This window comes from Cygnus olor, chromosome 1 (assembly GCF_009769625.2).
Source record: "Cygnus olor isolate bCygOlo1 chromosome 1, bCygOlo1.pri.v2, whole genome shotgun sequence".
NCBI classification, from domain to species: Eukaryota; Metazoa; Chordata; class Aves; order Anseriformes; family Anatidae; genus Cygnus; species Cygnus olor.
In genome coordinates, this window is record NC_049169.1 from 9632337 (window position 1) to 9652589 (window position 20253).

Below are 20253 nucleotides of genomic sequence, written 5' to 3' on the forward strand. Positions count from 1 at the left end.
TACAGCCGGCACATAAATATACAATTTAGCACAACCTGTGATGTGTGTGCAAGAAATAGAGCAAAGAGCTGTGTGATTTAGCTCTTGCTCAGCTCTTGCTCCTCTTGTTTAACTGTGGCACAGTTTCCAACTGTTTTAAAGCTAGCCCAAGTACGTGTACATGACCTGCTGTTGGAGAACTAACAGGTAGACATGACCTCTTCCCCACTTCTGATTATACAGCCTCCAGGAGTCCTTGGGCACTCTCATTGATTTGCTTCTGTCTTTTCCCCAAAGTTACTTTTTTATTTTTTATTTTTATTTTTTTTCCCATCTTAGTAGTTCGTATCTTTCATTTTTCTTGAACAGATCTGTCTTCTCCCATCCATGTATCCTGCCATTACAATTATTAGATTTTCACTATTTTATTGTACTGGATCGTTTTCAGTTTGCTGGCATACAGAAATTTCTTATTAAATCTTTCTCTCCAGACCTCATTATCTTTTGTTGGCTTCGGAATTTGTTTGAGTGCATTATTTTCAAATTCATATATTAGTTTTCATTTTTCTCTCTCTGTGATTTTTTCTGTGTAAAACAATGAGAAGTATAAAGACCTAACATGACATTAATGCCCCCATTAAAGCAGTGCAATTGTTAATAATTAAAATACAGCTCACAATATGCTAAATGATTCTATGCTAGAGAACATTGTAATCCTTCATTAACATATTCCAGAGATGAATCTATAATCTTTATTTACAAAAACTTAGTTTTTGCCACAAGTATATTTCTAATGATGTGACTTTTAATGATGTTTAATTACAAATGATGTGAAAAAGAGATTATGTTTTCTGGTATTTGCTAGTTTCAGTGTAAGAGGTAGCTACCTGATATTTGTAAATTTGATATTATCATGTTGTCACAGCTTTTTGTTTTTTATTTATATTTTTTTCCCAGTGCTGCCCAATCCTACAGACTTTCAGTCCCACAAGTAATTTTACTCACTTGTATAGATCACCTAGGATTCCTGACTCAGATGGTTAAAAATTAAGGTGGAGAAGCCACAGCACAGAACTACATTTGAAAAAAAAAATAATAATAATCACAAAACACACCTTTTTTTAAAAAAGCAAAAAAAGATATACAACTTCTATCTTTTTGTTCTGATCTACTTACTAGCATGCTGCTTAATGACTCTAAGTGATAATGGACTTAAATAGTTAATTCAAGGGTTAATCCTCCTCTAAAACTGGGCTGGGAACAAAAGCTGAAATGACTTTTCAGAAGGGAGGGACAGGAAGAATTCTGACCCTTCTACTGACGCTTTACAGCATGAAACCATGAAGCAACTGAGGAATCAGTGCACAGCACGTGGATTAAAACGCTTCCTAGAAGCAGCTAGTTCTGTACATCGCTGCAACCCTCCCTGAACTTTCTCAGTAAATACAGCAGCCTGACAGCCTGGCTTCCCCGCTGGGTGGATCCTGCAACTCCAGGAGGGAATGGCACTTCTTGTTTTTAATTAGCAAAGGTGAAAGGTGAATTAAAACTGGCTGTTTGGCAAGTCAGAGCAAGGGGCTGGGTTCTGAAGAGCACCAAGGAGGAGGGTGCTTGCTCCTTTTTTTTTTTTTTTTCCTCTTCCCTTCCTTCTCTGAATGAATTGCCTTGCAGGAGGGACTGAAAATACAGCTTCTTCCTGAATCCACAGGCAGAGTTGCTAAAGAGAGCTCAAGACACAACACTGCAGAGTAATGCCTTGGAATGTCCTCGCACGTTATAAACAATTATCCCAGGGAGGGAATATTTTTACATGACATTTGCACAGCTTGGCAAACAGCTAGCTGAGGCTGTGTGCTTTTTTGATGAGCGTTGAATTTCCCGTAGAGATACCCCATAAACTGACCAAAGAGAGATATCTAACTGCACTGGGAAAGTAGAAGTGGAACTTGGAGCCTTAAAAAAAACCAAAAACAAACAGCAGCGATAAAGTGAAGAGCGCAAGAATTCGATGTTGGGCAGGATGGCATCTGCCCAGGACATTTTAATACTGGCATTCTGTGGCTTGTTACTAGAGTTACCAACGGGATGTCATGCAACAGATACAAGGCAGCCAAGGTTACGTCTGTCACATAAAGGTAGGTCAGTGTGTCAGGTTTTTAAAGACTTTATGTTAATGCAAGTTCATTGACTTCACTGAAAGTATTGCGCTAGGGTTCAACTGTGGTCATTTAACAGAGCAAAATATTTCTCTTCAGAAATCCTGGAAATTATGCTGTACTAAATTGTATCTGTAATAGAGTTTACTGAAATCAGAAAGATTTGAGGCACTTGCAATGACTGATTTTAGGCTATGTAAGTATTTTTCTACCTGAAAATGTATTAGATTTGCTTGTCATTCTGGCTTGTCCTCTGTGCTCTAAGAAGGATGTCTGGTTGCTAATAACATGGAGAAGACAACCTGAAATTATTGCTAAATAAATATACTCTTATGCATCAAGTAATCCTTAAGCAATTGAATGTCTGTTTCACTTTTAGAATTCTATTTATCTACAAATATAGCTAAGGCAAAAAGACTGAATTCCTGTGCAACCATATGATTCATTTTCTAAACTAGCAAGTGTCATCACACTATAATTAAAATGACTAACTGCCAATGTAAGTCTGCTTGCACTTTAACTGTTACCCAAAGTAAAATGTTATTTTACATATGTGTATAGTACTTATAAGCGTCTTTTTTTTTCTTTTTTTTTTTTTTTTCTCCAGTTTACCTGAAGCCTAAAACCTTCTTCCTTAGTGCCTTCAAAGTATCCCCTTGTTCTGTCTGTCTTGGACTGCATGTGATTTAAACTCTTCCTTATGATTCAGTTTTCATCCTGCATATATCTATAAATACCTGTGCATAACCATGCAATTTCAGTTCTCTATAGCAGTATATACATTTGTAAATGATGTACTTAGAAATATATGACAGGCAGTTATTGCAGTGAAGGTGAAAAAATGCAAGTGCACAAGATAAACTGGTTATTGGTGAATCAGTAATGTTTTTGATATTACCTTTTGGGCAAAGATGAAAAGAAAATGTCTTTTTTTCTGACGTTGTTCGGAATGAGAGCATGCTAATTTACTCAAGTACATTTCTGTGCTTATGAAAGTGATAACTAAGCTACATCAGTGTGAAATATATTGGAATACCTATTTTAAGTATGGCTAAGATTTAAAATCTAACATCAGCTACAGCCTCACGTGTAGACAGCTTTAGTCTAAACAAGGTTTAATTGTGTTTTATATAGCAAGCTAAATTACCAATTATAAAGAAAGAAGCTGAATAGGATAATCGGTCTGAATGTCTTGCTAGAAAGCTTTAAGAAATGGGTTTCACTTTTATAGGGCAGTGAAACATATTTTAAAGAAATATAGACTCGTCATGAAAAGCTCTCTTGTAAGTCAACAATTAATTGCTATCAATGAAATAAATGATATGATCTGTTTTAATATATAAATCACTTATTTTTTAACCAATGGTTTCAAAGTATAGTAGGAATGAGTGATAAATTATGATTATATAATCCTCTCACATCTTTTTTGTTGAAAATGTGTATTTGAATGTTGATTTATTAAGACTATTCATGTTGATTACTAAGACTATTGTTATTACTGATATTTGTTTACTTGTAAAGGGGTCGAGGAGATGAGAAAAGCAGAGTAAATGAGACAAATAGACCTACTGTTATGTTGGTTCAAGGCTCTGGCTTAGCTGCCAGTTTTGGCAAGCTCCCGACTATGGTTCTGCAACTATTAACTGCTTCTGTGCTAACTTGTAGGAGTAATTGTTTTTCCACTGGTTGGAATCAGTGTACATTTCATTGCATACTACTTCTATTTTCTGCAGGGAGCCAGTAATTTGGACATAACACATCATAACTCTGATATTTTCAAGGAGATTTTAAAACATCCATTTCTCACTGAGGGCCAAACCTCCCCTATCTGATATCAGTTTGCCCAGATCCAATGACACAGAAATATCTGTCCCAACCAAATTCTCTACCATGAATACAGACATCACCATCTTATATTTCACCTTGTAGAGTAGCCTGCCACATTTTTCACACTTATGAAATGTGACTGATTTTACAAGCTGTGTTGCAGTGAGTGAGTGCTTGACTACATATCCAAAGCCAAAGGTTTTACATGGCATCCCTGCCTGAACCCTGGAAACGGCTCTTGTAATTCTCCCAACCAAAAGAATGTAGCATCCAAGCATGAAGACTATGAGTAAATGTTGCTGTATTCACTAATCAAACAGGAACAGCAGGAGGGTCCCTCATCTTAATTGCACTTACTCCAGAGGGATGCTGCTTTGGGTACCAGCTAGTCATGGGCAGTTGCAAAGTAGTGGTTATGCATCTTCTTCACAAAACTGCTCTAGCCTGTCTATGAGCTGCCATTTTCACACAGACAAGTGAAGTCCATATGTGTAAATTTTCAGGGTGGAATATACATAAATTCAGTTATATTTTTCACTGCAAAGACCCTGAAACATGAAAGCAAACATGCCTGTTCATTGCCTCCCTTTGTAACTGTAGATGTTGACAGTTAATTGGGATTCCAGAAAGCTAAGCTAGTGCTGACTGATAAGTTAAAAGCTTCTGTGGTGAGTATGAAGAGGTTTATGAATATGAGATTTTTTTAAAGGGGGAGTTTTTGCAACTAGTCCACAATTTCCTTTCTATTTATTTATTAATTTATTTATTGCTTTAAAAAATGATGTTCAGTGAAAGTACAATGAACTGACAGTGGCTGAGAATTTTTTGCCTTCAATAAACCAATCTTCACCTGCAGTACACACATGCCTTCAAATCCACTGCAACGTGATCAGATCCTAACCCTTGTTCAGAGGGGTCACCTGATGGATAGGAATACCACAATCCCCTTGCTAATTAAGGGATATATTGTGCAACCCTTGTTTGACTCTATGGCCATTTACTCAGCTTCAGTGGGAGTTAATCAAAGTCCTGCATTCTTGAACTACTGTTCAGCCTGTCATGTTAATGTAAACTCTAATGGTGATTTTTAGTATCATAGAGAATGCTCTTTATTCACATTAAACTCAAACCTGAGAATTTTGCCATTCTTTTACATGGGGGTTGAACTAATCCTATAACCACCTAATAGTCATTTTATGGTTTTAACTTCATTCTTAGAAAGTTGAACTATATACAAGTCCAGGACTTGGTGTTTTCCTCAAATCAGCAGCTTTTGTTCACCAGAAAATTTATACTGCAAGTAATATCATTTGTGGTATTAGCAGTATGGTCACACTGAAGACTGGTGTTTCATAACGGCCAGTGAAGATCTTGCTTGGGGTAATAATGCACTCCAACAGCTTCATGTTGATTTGTACAGATAAAAATGTGTTATCGCTCACTCAATATTACAGAGAAATAAAGTTTCTACATTATGAAGTTGTAGGTTGACAACTACATTTAAAAATCATTAGCTCATTTTAAGTACAGTACAGGCTCTGCCTAATGAGGTGTTAATGGAGGCCAAGCTTCAGCCCCTATTTTTTATTGGCTGCTGGTTAAATTCTTTCCCAGTATCCCACAGTTTGAGTTCTCGCAATGGGATATATATAATTAAGGTGAAATCAGCACACACTGCATGTTAAAAAGAAACTATTTACATTACAGATTGAAATGGATTAGGTTTCCAAAGGGTAGGAGGGATATATTTATATAAGCCTAGTAGAACTACATTAGAAGCATGTAGGCCTGAAGAGCCTATGAAGGATGTAATTGTATAATTCAAGCCTTACACATGGTTTTCAGTGCATTTCTAAGTGTGTTTTTTTTTTCTTTTTACTTTTTTTACTTTTTTTTCTGGCTTGTGGATATGTTAAAGAGCAAAGGTAACATAGTATAAAAGTGAGATGTTGAGATGTTGAGCCCCTGTAGCAGTCTGCATAATTTTGTTGCAGCAATGGGATCTGGTATAGTGGGCTTTTTTACCCATTTACATTGCTCTTGAATAACTTGAGGCATTTTGACATTGCCTGATCTCGGGTTGTATAGCTATACTCTGGACACTATTCTTGCCTGGAAAACGTATGGTAAAGTAGCATTTCCAGTCCAAAAATCTCCCTCTTGCTTGCTGTGAGCAGTGTTTGGCTCTGTTGGACCAAAGCTGCAGCAGGAAGAAGGTTCAGAATCAATTTAGAAAGAAAGAATCTGGATTTAAGCAATTTATTCTCCAAACAGAAATATTTCAAACAATAGCAGCATATGATGGAGGAAGGGAGAGCTGAAATGTCGTGGAAGAAAAGTGATGCTCTCTGTGTTCATATACAGATTTTAATACACAGAATGTGTAATGTAAGACAATACATAAGAATTTTGGTCTGTTAGGTCTGGCTAATCATCTTTGAGGAATGCTGAGGTCTGCTACAGTAGAAAAAATGTTTCAGACTTTCATCATGCCTACTTTAACTTTCTTTATAATTGTAATTTATAATTAATTTTACTTAAAGTATATTAGGATATTTCTGCAAATTTTATTGATTATAATTTAGTTTCTCTAATCCAAAATTTACTCACAAAAACAAATTTGATTTCAGAGAATGGTTTTGCAGTTATTGTAGCAATGTCTTGCTATTCATTATTCTAGTCATATAACTAGGTATCTTCATAATATCTTACTGTGTCAGATCTCTAGTTAGATGACAGCAAGAGTTACGGAGGGACTAATGACTACAGTCAATAATAAAAATGTAGGGAATTTTTAGACAGTCATTTGTGAATTCTGAAGTAGGTAAATATACTTAATGCACATATAGAATTTTCAATTAGTAATCACCTGGCCACATAAACCATGGCTAATTAATGACTAACCACATAATCCTAACTGAATCATGACTGATTCAATTTCATGCATGAAAATGTTTTCTATTTTAACAGCTTTCATTGCAATAGAAGTTTGGTTTTGAATGATTATTAAAAATTAGTTCTCCTGCCAAGAAAAGTTCAAATGCAAGGAAGATTCGTACTAGATATAAATCACCCTGAAACTGTACCAAAATAAGGATTTGGTTTGTGATCTATGCTTCCACATAGTCTGGAGAAGTCTGTACAAAATAAAGTAGATAGAAGTTATATTATGTGCATGCACATATAGATGTATTTATAAAATGCGTGTATATATATGTAACAGATAGATACTTTTTTGTTTGTTTGTTTCTTATAGTAAATTAAAGAACAGTGTAATTCTGAGGGTTGAGGTACTAAAGGCCTGTATTATGGCTCCAGGTCTACAGAATGTGTTTGGGTATAAGGGCTGCTATTACAAGTGTTTAGAAAAAAGCACGTGACAAACAGTCTCTTTTAACCCAAACTCTCAAGGCCACATAGAACTCAATGTCAGCACAGGAATGTCTTTGGGAAGGATATACAGATATCTCAGAGCCACTGGTGGGGTAGAGAAGAGAGCTTTTGCAGTCCTTCTCCCACTGGTCATACAACTGATTCTTTACCCAAGCTTTAGGTTTATTATTTATCCAATTCACAAGAGGTGACTGGCAGCAAGTTCAGGAGCGCTTCCAAGTAATCCTAGATGGACTTGTTCACCAAGACTGGAATTTTTTTTGGCAGAGAATTCATCCCAGTTCCTTTCATAACAGCAGTTTCTTGACAAAGTCTTCTGTAAGTATTACTGTAGCAGAACTCGAAAGTGATAAGCAGTACTGCTGTGGATGCAAGAAGCAGACTGTTTGCTACGTAACATCAATCACTTTCCGGGTTTTATTTTAAAGGACTAAGTGCCATCTGAAGGTGCAAAACCAAAATATCCTGCGTACTGCTGCTTCCATAGAGCTACCTCCCTGCTTTCAAAGTGATAACACCATCTGCTATTTTTAACTCTTCATCATATATTATACTCATCATTATTTAATAATAAATAAATAAATAAAATAATAATTACATTTTACTTAAATGAACGCAGGATTAATGATGTTTGTATGATTTACAGTATGCTGTGCAAGGGTGAGCATTGAGCATCTGTTTCAGGTCTTTTGAGAAACTTTGGGTCAATAAATATTCTAAAACTGTGCAATGGGAATACTAAATATTATTAAAACTGCTGTCCTGGTCTTCTTCGTGAAGCTAGGCAAATATGAGGAAGTTATAACATGCAGTCAGCATTAATTAGAAGAAAAAAAAAAAAATCTCTTAAAGAAATTCATAGCCTACAGCAAGAAAGATAAAAATCTGTTTTACAGATAAAACCCACTTAACTTGAGTATACTATTTGAAATGCTTTCTGTTGGATAGTTAATGTTTGTTATTTAAATAATCCATTAAGGATTCATGACTGAACATGAAACAAAATGCTAAATGAAGATAAGAGTTAAAAGATTGTATTATAAAAAAAAAAAAAAAAAAATCTGTAGTTTAGTTTTAATTCCAAACTCCTGTGAAGAAAGAATGTTAAAGTTTTGAAGAAACAATATTTGAGTAGTTTTTAAAATAAATTCCATCTTTACATTAGTGGAAACTGTGAACTCCAAGATTCAGGTTGAGAAATTGAGTTTACACATAGATTAAAGCAAATAAAAACATTGATTCTCTCAGAGCATGGTTTCAAAAACAAATGTTACTAACCTATTGTTTCCTCTTTTCTGTCATCTCATACAAACTGACAAACTCATTTTTCCCTTCATCTTGTTTTTTCTGATCTTCCTCAAAGCTACAAATTCTGATTTTGGAAGAGGTAGTTCACCGTGTTAACCAATTCAGTGTAATGCTGATATAACTGTTTCTCTTTTAAGCATCTTCTGTTAGTTTTGATGAAACTATAAATCAATATGTTTTTGTCCAGGCTGCATACCTTTGGCAGACTTTCAGAGTGGTCTAAAAACTTTTATTTTCAAAACAGTATAAAGCAGGACTGTATCATTATGTATTCAGCTTCTAGTCTTACCTTGTGATGATTTCCACGCTTACAAAAATCAAGTAAAAGTAGTTTTAGATTTTTTTCAACAACTTTACAAATACAAGGAATGGTTTATCTGTTTTTTCTCAGGGTTTGTCCATGATGTTTCTTGATGCTAGACATTCTCAGAGGATTTGTAAACTGCAACACATTACAATCAGGCATCTGGATACACTGTTTAGCTATGCTGCTCTAGGTGAATATATCATCTTAGTAATGCATCTTTGTTTCTCTACTAGTCTGCTCTCATTCTTATTTTACCTGTAATTTGCAGGAGCTCTGGAATACAATGGTATGTCAAAGGTTCCATTTACAGTTTCTGTGCAAGTATGTACAGGAGGTCCATAACCACAAAGATGTCAACAGAGTGATGCCTGCCAAACATCCTGGCCTTGGCATGACACACAGACTGTGTGTGTAGCCAACAGCTGCAAAACGTGGATCACTCATATAACGCAAAAAAATTTGATGGAGTAAGTTGAATCTCATCTTTAAATTACTTTTTATTAGACTCAGGTAAAAGCAGATAATTGGTAGTTGTTTTTGTCATGTCTTGTTACACTGTCTCAATATAGAATGTGGTATGCTTTATTACCTCTTCTGTCAATCAGTCTGCTCAAGTCTTATTACAGTCAATGAGGTTCTTCCAGTTATAAGAAATGACCTAAGACTTGTCCTTGAATGAAATGTAAGTTTCAGATGGAAACTTCATTTGCTCAGTGCAAGTGCCACTCTCTATCTTATAAATTCACAGTTTAGTACAAAATCAATGAAATGTACTAGGAAAGAGCAATACTCTCTGCCCTGCTGTCTTCCATGGAGAAACTCAGTGTCATAGCGAGTGTAACTCAAGTGCCTGTCACTGGTTGACTTCTAGCACTAACATCTCCGGTATCAAGGAAATGAATCAAAATTGGATTTTTCAATGCTTTTGTAGATTAAAAAGTCAGCACAAAGGAAACCCTGGAACAGTCTAATGGCAAAGGCTAATCTGTCATAGACATGCAACATTTAGTTTCTAAAACCGTATTACTCTTCTTAATTGAATTTGCTTGAAATGAGCTTTTGTATCAAACCTAGGCACAAAGGATATTCTTCCAGTCTGTGAAGGAAGGTTGTATGATAGAAATGAAAATTTAGTGCTTTGCATAGCCAATTAAAACGTAGTTGTAAGTATCCCTATAAATATTAACTATCCAAAATAAAGAAGAAATAAAAGGTCAGAAACTTCATTCTTGGGGAAAAATAAATAAATCCAATCAAACAAAGCTTGTTAACCAGAAATAAAATCACTTCTCGTATTCCTTGGGCCTGAGCAGAAGATGTTCATCATTTATAAGAATTTAGTGACAGGCAATATATAGTCCTCTTTAGACTGTGATTTGGCAGCGGCAGCTAAGAGTAAAATAATGTTTATGATCTTTGTGTAATCATGTTGTTAATATTTCTACTTCATCAGTACTGAAGATTTTCAGGTTTTAGGAAACTCATTCTTTCTGTTCAGCATGCAAATTCTATCTTTTGTTTCTATTTCTTTAAAACCCTCCAAATATATTTACTTACAAATTTAAAAGATTCTTGACTGGATCCCTCCAGCATGATGATGGCCTTTTTTTGGCAAATTATTTGCAAAATATTTGTTTAAACCAAGCAACCTGTAGTTGGAAGGCAGACATTCAGTGAAAGAAGATGTCACTCCTCTTAATGTATCTACTCTGTGTTTATTTTTATCTAAAGGATTCCTGACTTCATACTGTGAAGCAATTGAAGCTTCTGTAGGAATTCAAACAATGGGCTTTTTACTGTTGCTAAGTTTGCTTTATGAGCTTTTCCTTACAACACTTTTTTCTAATAGGCCTAGTAAAATGGTGAATGCAGCTGTAAATATACCTTTTATTTGTTGATGTGTAATAAACATCACAGGGTCTTTTCTCATTCTGATCTTCCTGACACTGGTGAAAGAAAATTGTACAAAATGAATGAAAAGTGCTTTAAACTGATTGCAGAAAACAATAGTCCCCAAATACCTTAGGGTCAGTACCTTGTTTCTTTTTTTAACAGATAGTTTCTCCCAGCAGTGTTACTAAAACTTAATAATAGTAAAATAGCAGGTTGTTTGATGCAAGGGATTTATTCTAGATAGCACTATTCACTGGGGTCATCACTGAAGGTCATTTTTCATCCAGAAAGCTAAAGGTTAGCATGCGTTGCTTAATTCCATGAGCTCCTGCAACCCTTTATTTATGATCAGGCAAAGTGCTTTCCTGTGGATGTGTAGTAAAAGACAAGAGTAAAGGAAAATACAACCATTCCTTCATGTATTAAATATTTCATCTCAGTTGATTAAGAATGATATGATGCAAAGCTTGAAAACATGTGTTGTCTTGGAGCCCAGAAATATGTAAGCTGTCTTAGAGATCCTGTTAAATTATTGCTGCAAAAATGCTTTGTCTTTATATGCCTGTGTTTACACGCAGTGAGTCATTATTTTCTCTTCTCTGCTTATCTTAGGCAAGGCCACATCCTTCTGTATATTTTCAGGTTACACAAGCATCTGGGATAGTAGTTGTTTCTAAATACACTATTGAAGAGGTGTTAAAATTTTCAGCAGGTTGAGCATTTCTTGTAGTTCAGGAACGGGCTGTAAACAGTCCCATGTTGTGTATTGATGCCATCATATTCCTTATTGAGTGGCTGCATGTTTCTGTGGGGCAACATTCAAATAATATAATGTGTTACTTCATTTCTAAAATACTTGAATTCTTTCAGATAAAATGCTTAACATTTAGAAGTTAAAATAAACAGTCAAGAGTGGTTCTCCAACAACAGCTTTGAAAGCAGTACTTTGTGCCTAAATTCAACCACTAAATATAGGAAACTTTTACTACAGAAATAGAATAGAGAGCTTATTTCACTGTTACTAAAGACAATGGCAAACCTCCCACAATTTCTATGACTAAAGAGTTGACAGGGTATTTCCTTGTTCCTGACCTTATTTTCTGAAAGAGGTGATTCATTTTGTTGTTGCACTTGTCCTGGACATGTACTTATGACTTCCCTGAGTACAGAAGGAGAATAATAGTCAGCTTGAACCAGAGGCCTGACTTAACACTCAGATAAAAGTAGGTGAGATGGATTTGGGATGAATGTTTGATGACAGATATAGGATGGTACACATCCAAGGATAAAACCCTTTAACTGAGAGTGACTTATTGCAGAGTTTACATGCAGTACAATTGTCTTGACAAAGTATAAATTAAGATATTATTACTAAGTACTCTGTCTTTAATTTAATAATGACCTGGAACATGAAGACAAAGATGTAGTCACTTGAGCAATGACTTGAGCAATTTAAGCAGCTACTGAATCTGCTGGACACAGCTATCTCTGGACCATAGCACTGGCGCAAAGGTGTTCTGCATCTGTTTCAGTGCACAATATCCTGGCTTAGGTTAAGCAGATTTCAGAGCAGCTTAAGCTAAACTTGTGCACTTCATATCAAAATGAACCCCTCACAGCTGCTTGCCAGAGCTCAGCTACTTTCTAGCCAAGAAGCAGTAATAAACAGTGGTTATATAAAAGCTGCTTAAGTTATTTCCGTGACACACAAACTGCCCTTATAAACCATATTCTACAACTTTGATCCTATAAATACTTGATCATGTGTGTACATTTAATTGTACAAATGCCTCCATTGACTAAAAGTTAAGTTGGTGTTTGTTTGCAAGATCAAAGTCTAAGTCCCAGATTCTCTGTGGCCATCCCTGTAGTGTGATTGATTGAAACCAATCATGTCAAAAGTTCTATTTTGCCCGTACCCCAGGCATTACAAAGCAACATGAAACTTTGATGATTTTGATTTATGTCTATAATTTCACTTTCTATTTTGCTGTTTGGTTAAAAAAAAAAAAAAAACTCTTATGAAAAGGCTTAAGACTTACAATTTGCTGTGCTCTTTTGTTATATGGAAAGTGGTATTTTCAGAAAATGCATCTTTGTGGATTTTATAGAGCACCATAATAAGTGTGGGTACTTGTAATTTAGAATTGTGAATTAGATGTTACAAGTACTACATGTGATCTTTTTTTTTTTTTCTTTTTGACACAGAAAAACTCCTTACTTTGTTAGAAAATGAATCAAATTATTTCATAACATCAGGTTAATGGATTTGTGTGTGTCTGTGTGGGTTTTCACATTTACTGCTTTAATCTGCAGTAAAACTCTTGAGCTGTAAAATTAGCTCTCTGGGCTCTTAAGAAGAACCTTGTACACAATTTAAAAGTAAAACAACAGCAACAACAAAGGTCATAACATGAAGATTTGAAAAAAATAATCACTGATGTTTATTTATTCTTGTGAAACAACTCCTGAAGTGTGCTGTGAATTCGATAGAAGCATAGGAACACTCAGTCTCAATATCATTGAAAGGTAACAGAGGTCCTGCTACCTGATACTATTGGCTGGGAGTATTGCAGGACCCATGGGGAATAGCTGAGTGTTATCATGTCTTAGCATGTTTTATATTTTAATTGGCAATCTGTAACTTAACACAACATAGATTTTTATTCCACGAGGAGAATGTGCCTCAAAGTTTTCCTGAATTAGGCATACACCATGTGACTAGTATTCCTGGACTGATAGTCCTGCTACAACTCTATTTGGAGTGGTTTGATTTCTATGTCTGACTGTTTGCAATGTGATAGTAAGTTTTTACAGCTGTGGATTTCTGTACAAACTCTGTCTCAGTGGTTTTGCTTTATAAGTGTTTGACCCTTCAGTCTGCAAGGTCTACTCTTGGCAGACATTGGCAGAGCTTAGCTATTACAACATTCACCTGAGTCCTATACTTATTGTTGTAACTGCATAACAGTAGCACAGGGTAATAACACATTTCTGTCAGCATTTTGGAGTTCTGCAGTTGCTTTCACACTGCTTTCTGCAGTTTGCTTTCAAATAATGCTTTCATTATTTTCACAATAATGTTGATACTATTCAGTCACTGCAGGATTGTTTACAGACATTCAAAAATGCATCTGAGAGCAATAAAGGGTGGAGGTGGATCCCGAGAGCTGGGCTTGCATAATTGGATTGGAAAGCTTTCAGACTGGCCTCAGCGTCGATTGACAAAGACTTGCTTTGGACTGAACAGTTCCTAACCTAAGCAGTTACTGATTTTCTCTGTTCTTTACCATACTGAAACGGTCTGCAATTTTCTTCCCTTTATCATTAGTTTTTCTAGTGTCTCCACCTAACAAATCACTTAATGCTTCCACAGTCATACTCATCTTTCCACATTCCTAATATTTTCTTACTGTGGCACATCTAGTGGTAGACCAGTTACTAAAGGTAGTAACAATCTCCCCCTCATGTAACCTTCACCAGCGTTCCTGGAACTCTGTGTTCGTTAACTACTATTTTGATTCCCCAGGTGGACAAAATGTAAGTAAATTGTTTCTGCTTGTGCTTATTGACCAAGTTTACATACCCTATTTGACCAATTACCTAATAATTGGAATAATTGGACAATAACTTAGTTCTCCCTTTTGGTTAAGGAGCTAATGGAATGTTTCCACTTCTTGACTGCTGATTTTCATGAAACTTGGAGGAACTTGGAGGAACTTAATGTTTATAAACTGAACTTACTCCCCTCCATTTTCCCAAGAAATGTTGAATTTCTCGGAGGGATCACAGGAGTCATAGGGAAAAAACTGACCACGGACTGTGTCACCAATGGGTAGTGTGATCAAGGAAGCCTCTTTTTCTTAGGAAATTAGATTTTTATTTTTATTTATTCATCACAAGGGAATCAAACTATCTTTACTATTACAGAACATCATCCTCTCCATTAGTCCTTCTAAATTGTACTTCTGTGGCAAAGTCAAATGTCAATTCAGTATCAATGCAATTATCTTTTACCATAGTTCCCATGAAAATCAGTCTTCTGTACTGCAGGTAGCTATTCCTAGGTAGTCTAGCTGCTCAGCAAGCCCAATTTAGGCTGAAGATATTTTCTTATTACATGAATTACATGAATTAAAGGCACTGACCCTTCTTTATTAAGGGTTAAATGGATTAAAAGTAATAAATATGTGGGGTTTGGTTCTTAATTTTTTGTCTTTTACCACTAATCAGGAACAGTACAATAAATCAGTATTTGGAAGTGATTTTCCATTACATTCCCTACTTTCAGGAGGGTCCCAACCCCTCCCTCTGGAATTTGGGCATTATCTTATTCCCACATGAATGTGTAGATACACAGGTTTCCTACATAGAGAGTATCAAAGCCAGAAGCTAAGGAATGAAGAAGACAGACCAGACCAATTTAATGTTGAAGAAAATCTAGAAGAAAAGAACACAAAAATTCTATATGGCTGTGGAAGATGGAAGAGCCCTTACTAGAGAAATAAATAAATAAATAAATAAATAAATAAAATAAATAAATAAATAATAAAAAAAAAGACTGGGAATTTTACAGAAGAACAGATAACTAGCTGAGTGACATAATGCTCTGTCTAATCTAAATCTAATCCAAAACATCAGGATCAACTAGATTTTATGAAAAGATTTTGTAATATAAATGGTAAAAGAGAGCAAAACATGACCAAAGTCTTATCAGGCTAACATCTAGCAAGTGTGTAGACAAGCAAAATTAATAGCAAAATCTATAGTATTTGAACATATTCTCATTAAGGAGTAATAAAAATATTTTTTGTTTACTTTGTGTTGTCTTAGATGGTGTCAACCTCAGCTCTGAATAATAAACTATTAATAGATTGTTTTATGTTGTACTGACAAGCAGTAGTATTTATATGTAACCTCCAGAGTACTTAGTAAACCAGCCCTTTATTTAAAGCATTTTGAGATATTAAGTCAGATAAATTAACCTATACATTTTATTGATTGTGTTTTAAATGCATCAAAAAATTCTAGTGTGTTGATCGACCCATTTTTCCCTTGGTCTGCTGTAATGTTTTCTTCTGTTATGTTCATCTAGATATTGTTAATTAACTTCAGTTTTGCAGATAGCTTATTGAATGTTAAAGAAAACTTGTTGCCTTAAAATTCCTGAAAATATTAGTAATACTTTTAAGGAGAATATGACGTGCTGTCTTTCAGTACTGGTCTCCAAAAGAACACTTATTTTTATGATCAGTTAAGTATTTAATCTTAAAATTCCATATGAATCATTTGAGTAATGCTGAGACTTCCTTCATATACTAATAAACTGAACTTTAGTATTTTTCTTTAAAGTCATAGGCCCTGAAATTCAAATATTTTCAAGAATATTAGGATTACGATATAATGTTCAGAGCTGCAAAATATTCTTGGAATCATAAAACACAGAAGTGTTAAAAAATGGGTATTAAATCAAATAGCCTTACATTTATTTTTTGAAATATCACAAATTTTTCTGGAAAGTCTGATCCCCTATTCTAAGAATGCCCAATTCTGGCAAAGTTTTTTTGTTTGTTTGTTTTATGAAAGTCATTAAGTAATAATAACCATTTTCAATAATAACATTATCAGTGTGTTTAAGTCCTACTTTTTCTCTAGGATATAGTCTTATAATTATTAGTTGAAACAAGTTTGTCTTAAGCATGTATTGGCTTAAACTATTGTGATGGAGAACAAATGTAAGGAAATTATGTTCTGTTGCTCAATTACAAGGCAGCCCAGGTTACACACACGCCCGTCTGGAGACTGTTTATCTAGTTTTCTGTTTGACTAATCATCCTTCAGATTTCATCATAGCTTTGCAAATCATGAACACAGAACTCAGGAACACACTCAGCTTGTAATGGCTTAACGAGTCATGTGGTAGCTGGAGAACTGAGTGCACATTTCTGGCCTTCAGCAAATGTAAATTCATGATTCCAAGTTCATGGAATCATTGTAATTTGGGACCAAAGTCATATTACTTCGATTCTCAGGCAGAGTGGAGACAAGCTTCCAGTTATCACAAGTCAGATGATCCATGTTAACTTGTCATCTCATCATAACTTCATCATGAATTAAATAATCATCAGTTCAGGTCATAGCTGGTTCCCTTCTGCTGGCCTCAGTAGGCTGATTCTTTTTGTAAATGGCTTCTGCCTGAATCAAAAAAAAACCAACATCTAAGACTCCTGCAAATTTGCTTTGTGGTTTGTTTTTAATTCATTTCCTTGAATCTCCAAGGTCCATGAATACGTATGACTGGTATCAGTAATATTCAATATATCAGTAATACAATGTTTATGTAACTTCCAGCTAGTAATACAAGGATTTAACTTAACTTTTAAATTATTTTCATCCTTTATATTTTTTGTGCATGTTTTTATTTTGCTTTTGAATCTCTTCTGAAGTTTCATATCATAAGTTTAATTTTTCTCTCTCTGTCTCTCTCTTTAAATATATAAATATATATATTTCCTCTAATTCTAATGTGGTCATTATTTCTCAATTTTGCAATTATAACTACTTTTTCATTTTTTTGACTAGCATTTCCTTTGATATGCTCCAAAATAAGCCATTTTCAAGAAGGAATCATTTAAAATGCAAAATATAACTTCTTTAAACTTTTTCTCTATTATGTCATAATCAGTTTACGAAAGAGATGTTCAAGACATTTTCTAATATAATGGTATTCTTTTGTGTGGCCTCATTGTTCCATCCAAGACCCCAGTCTTAATATTAATACATTCTGTTTAATATATCAGAATATATTAATATTCTCGTCAGTGGAAGTATTAAGTACCATATCTACTTCTCTACAAACATCAGTTTAAGAAACAAATGCACTTCATATGCTTTACAATGCATTTACTTTGTTTCAACAATCTTACTTATTATTTACAGACTTTAATTTGTAGATTATAGCTGTTTCATTCTTTTGTTGCTTGAGTTTCTTGTTCAATTTTTGGGTGCTGCGAAAGAAAAGAAAGTTTTTACAATCAGATGATTATCTGTTCTGACTGATTTTCTTGAGTGAACCATCTTTATTGTCATATTCAAATATGAATTTGAGAATACAGAAACTAACTGCTAAATTTTAAGCTCAAGAGATAGAGATTTTACTTTGAATTGCTAGTCCAAGTTAGTGTGAAAGAAATCAATTATTTTCATTGAGTTATTTTATGTTAACTTCATATGCTCTAATCTTCTGGAAACTATCACCTTCCACTTAGGGTCTTTTTTAAAGAGATGAGCAGATTTACAAAATTTAGTTTTTTGTTGTTTGTTTGTTTGTTTTTAATTGGAATATATCAGATTTTGTTAATGTAGTGACTGAATCCCAACATTGAATTGGTATGGCAGCAGCATCCCTAATAGTTTGATGGACAAAAGACTGTACGTATTAGAAGGCCTTATCATCTTTCACACTATTACATCTTTTATTTTCCTGTAGAGAATACAGAAGATTGTTAAATTGTTCCTGAATAGATCTTGATTGTTTTGGAAAATTATTTATGTAACTAAATAATAGAAATAGTGGAAATAAGTAATTATGTTTTTTCATCCTCCTACATCAAGCACTTGTAGGGTTAGTTTTAGTTGGGTGGGATAACCTGCATATCCTTTTCCAAACTTTCATGACTCTAATTGTTATGATTTGTCAGTGTCAATGAGAGCAAAGACATCAAATTGTCGGTCAACTGCAGAAGTAATCAATAATTGTATCCAGTGTGCATTTCATACGACTAGTAGTTTTCATGCTATTAACCTAGTTAGATAAGGAGAATCTTCTACAAATTTGCTGACAAATTTTTCAGTTATTTAAAATTTTCAATCTGAGAAAAGAACATGTCTGTTGATAATGGAATTTTATATCTTTTGGCTCGCAAAGCTGCCAAATTATAACAGCAATCATCTGTGTTTTTTGGTTTTTTTTTTTTTTTTCATTTGATCTTTTAAACTTCCACTAAAACCTGAAAAAATCCCAAAGAATTCCGGTAGCAGTAAGTTGTGTGTTAACTCTGAGACATGTACAAACACCTACTGAATAATCAGTTAAAATTGTTAAACTTGTGATTTATGACAAATGTAATCTCTCAATTTGCAGTAAATTCCTGGGTAAAATTTATATGTCTAAATCAATCAACTGTAATTTTGATGTATTTTTAAGGTTATCATGAGTTTTACAGCAGATGAAAACTTTCTTCTGTCCTTGGAAAATCTAGAGTGAGAGTCACATGGTCAAACAGAACAATAGATCATTCATGACTACTGAATAAGTGGCATGTTTTTCTTTTCCCAAGCCAATCATTTCTTAATTGAATGCCTTTTTGTATCTGTCTCTGTGTTAAAAGCAGGCATTCCTTTGGATAAAGATTTTACAATGATGAATGATGATATAAGAATATGTGGGATTTGTTCTGAGTTGTAAAAATCAGATCATAGTAAATGCAGTAAATATCTGATGAATATTGCATTGTATTATATGTAATTTCAAGATTAACCTGTCTTTCAGCTCATCAGCATGACCAGCTAGTTCTCAAAAACAAGACCTGCCTACATATATGTTGCATCCGTGGTTTTTTGTTTTTTGTTTTTTGTTTTTTTGTTTTTTTGTATCTATTAAGGTCAGTTGAACAAGATTTGATATATTTATTGCATGCTGAGGCTCGAGTTCAGTTTAACCTCTGAAAATGTGTTTGGGACATGTCTTCTGACATTTAGTGCTTCAGTTGGCTGTGTCCCTTCTGATCATTTCCAGATTTGGGGGGAACTTGTATTTTTGGAAGCTTAATTGTCTTGTGTTTTCACTGTACCTTCGCTGCAAAATCAGGACAGAACTAGCTCACATACCACTGCCCAAGCCAGGCTTTTCACTTTGAAGTTCTTCTAAATGTAGCCTAAAGTTTCATTTATGAATGAGAACTGACTAAAAGCCCAAATTAACAGTGCAGTGAAGATGTGTCATTCTTTCAAATGTTACTTCTCTCTTTCTGTTCATAGTTAACTGAATCTCCTTGAAGTATTAGAAACACTTTGATGAATCTGAACTGTCTGGGAAGTAAAGCTAAGTTTAGGCTCTTGTGGTTACTAACCCTTTTCAGGGAGAGTATTCCCTTCTGGTTCATAAAATCATATGACTAAGTATTTTTTTTCTGTGTTTCTGTGAATCTACACCCTGTTTCTGGCTGTATTTGGTTCTGCAGTCTTCTACATATGAGCTCTCCATACAGTTATGTGAACTTAGGACTATGATTGAATTTTCTTGAATTTTGAATTTCTTGAATTTTGAAGCATTTTTTTTTTTTTGGGGGTGGAGAGGAAAAGAAAGGAAGAAAGTAGTCCTCTGCACCC

General features: G+C 34.5%; 1 protein-coding gene across 2 annotated transcripts in view; it reads left to right on the forward strand.

Annotated features, from left to right (window-relative positions):
• The first annotated feature begins 1420 nt into the window (after positions 1–1420).
• Positions 1421–20253, forward strand: part of SEMA3E (semaphorin 3E) — a 147852-nt gene continuing 129019 nt past the window's right edge. Inside the window, exon 1 of one of the 2 annotated variants that reach the window (XM_040548273.1) lies at positions 1421–2114. In XM_040548273.1, the coding sequence (XP_040404207.1) occupies positions 1988–2114 (127 nt within the window). In that variant the 5' untranslated portion in view covers positions 1421–1987. The remainder of the gene's footprint in view (positions 2115–20253) is intronic. The other variant, XM_040548268.1, reaches the window with a different exon arrangement.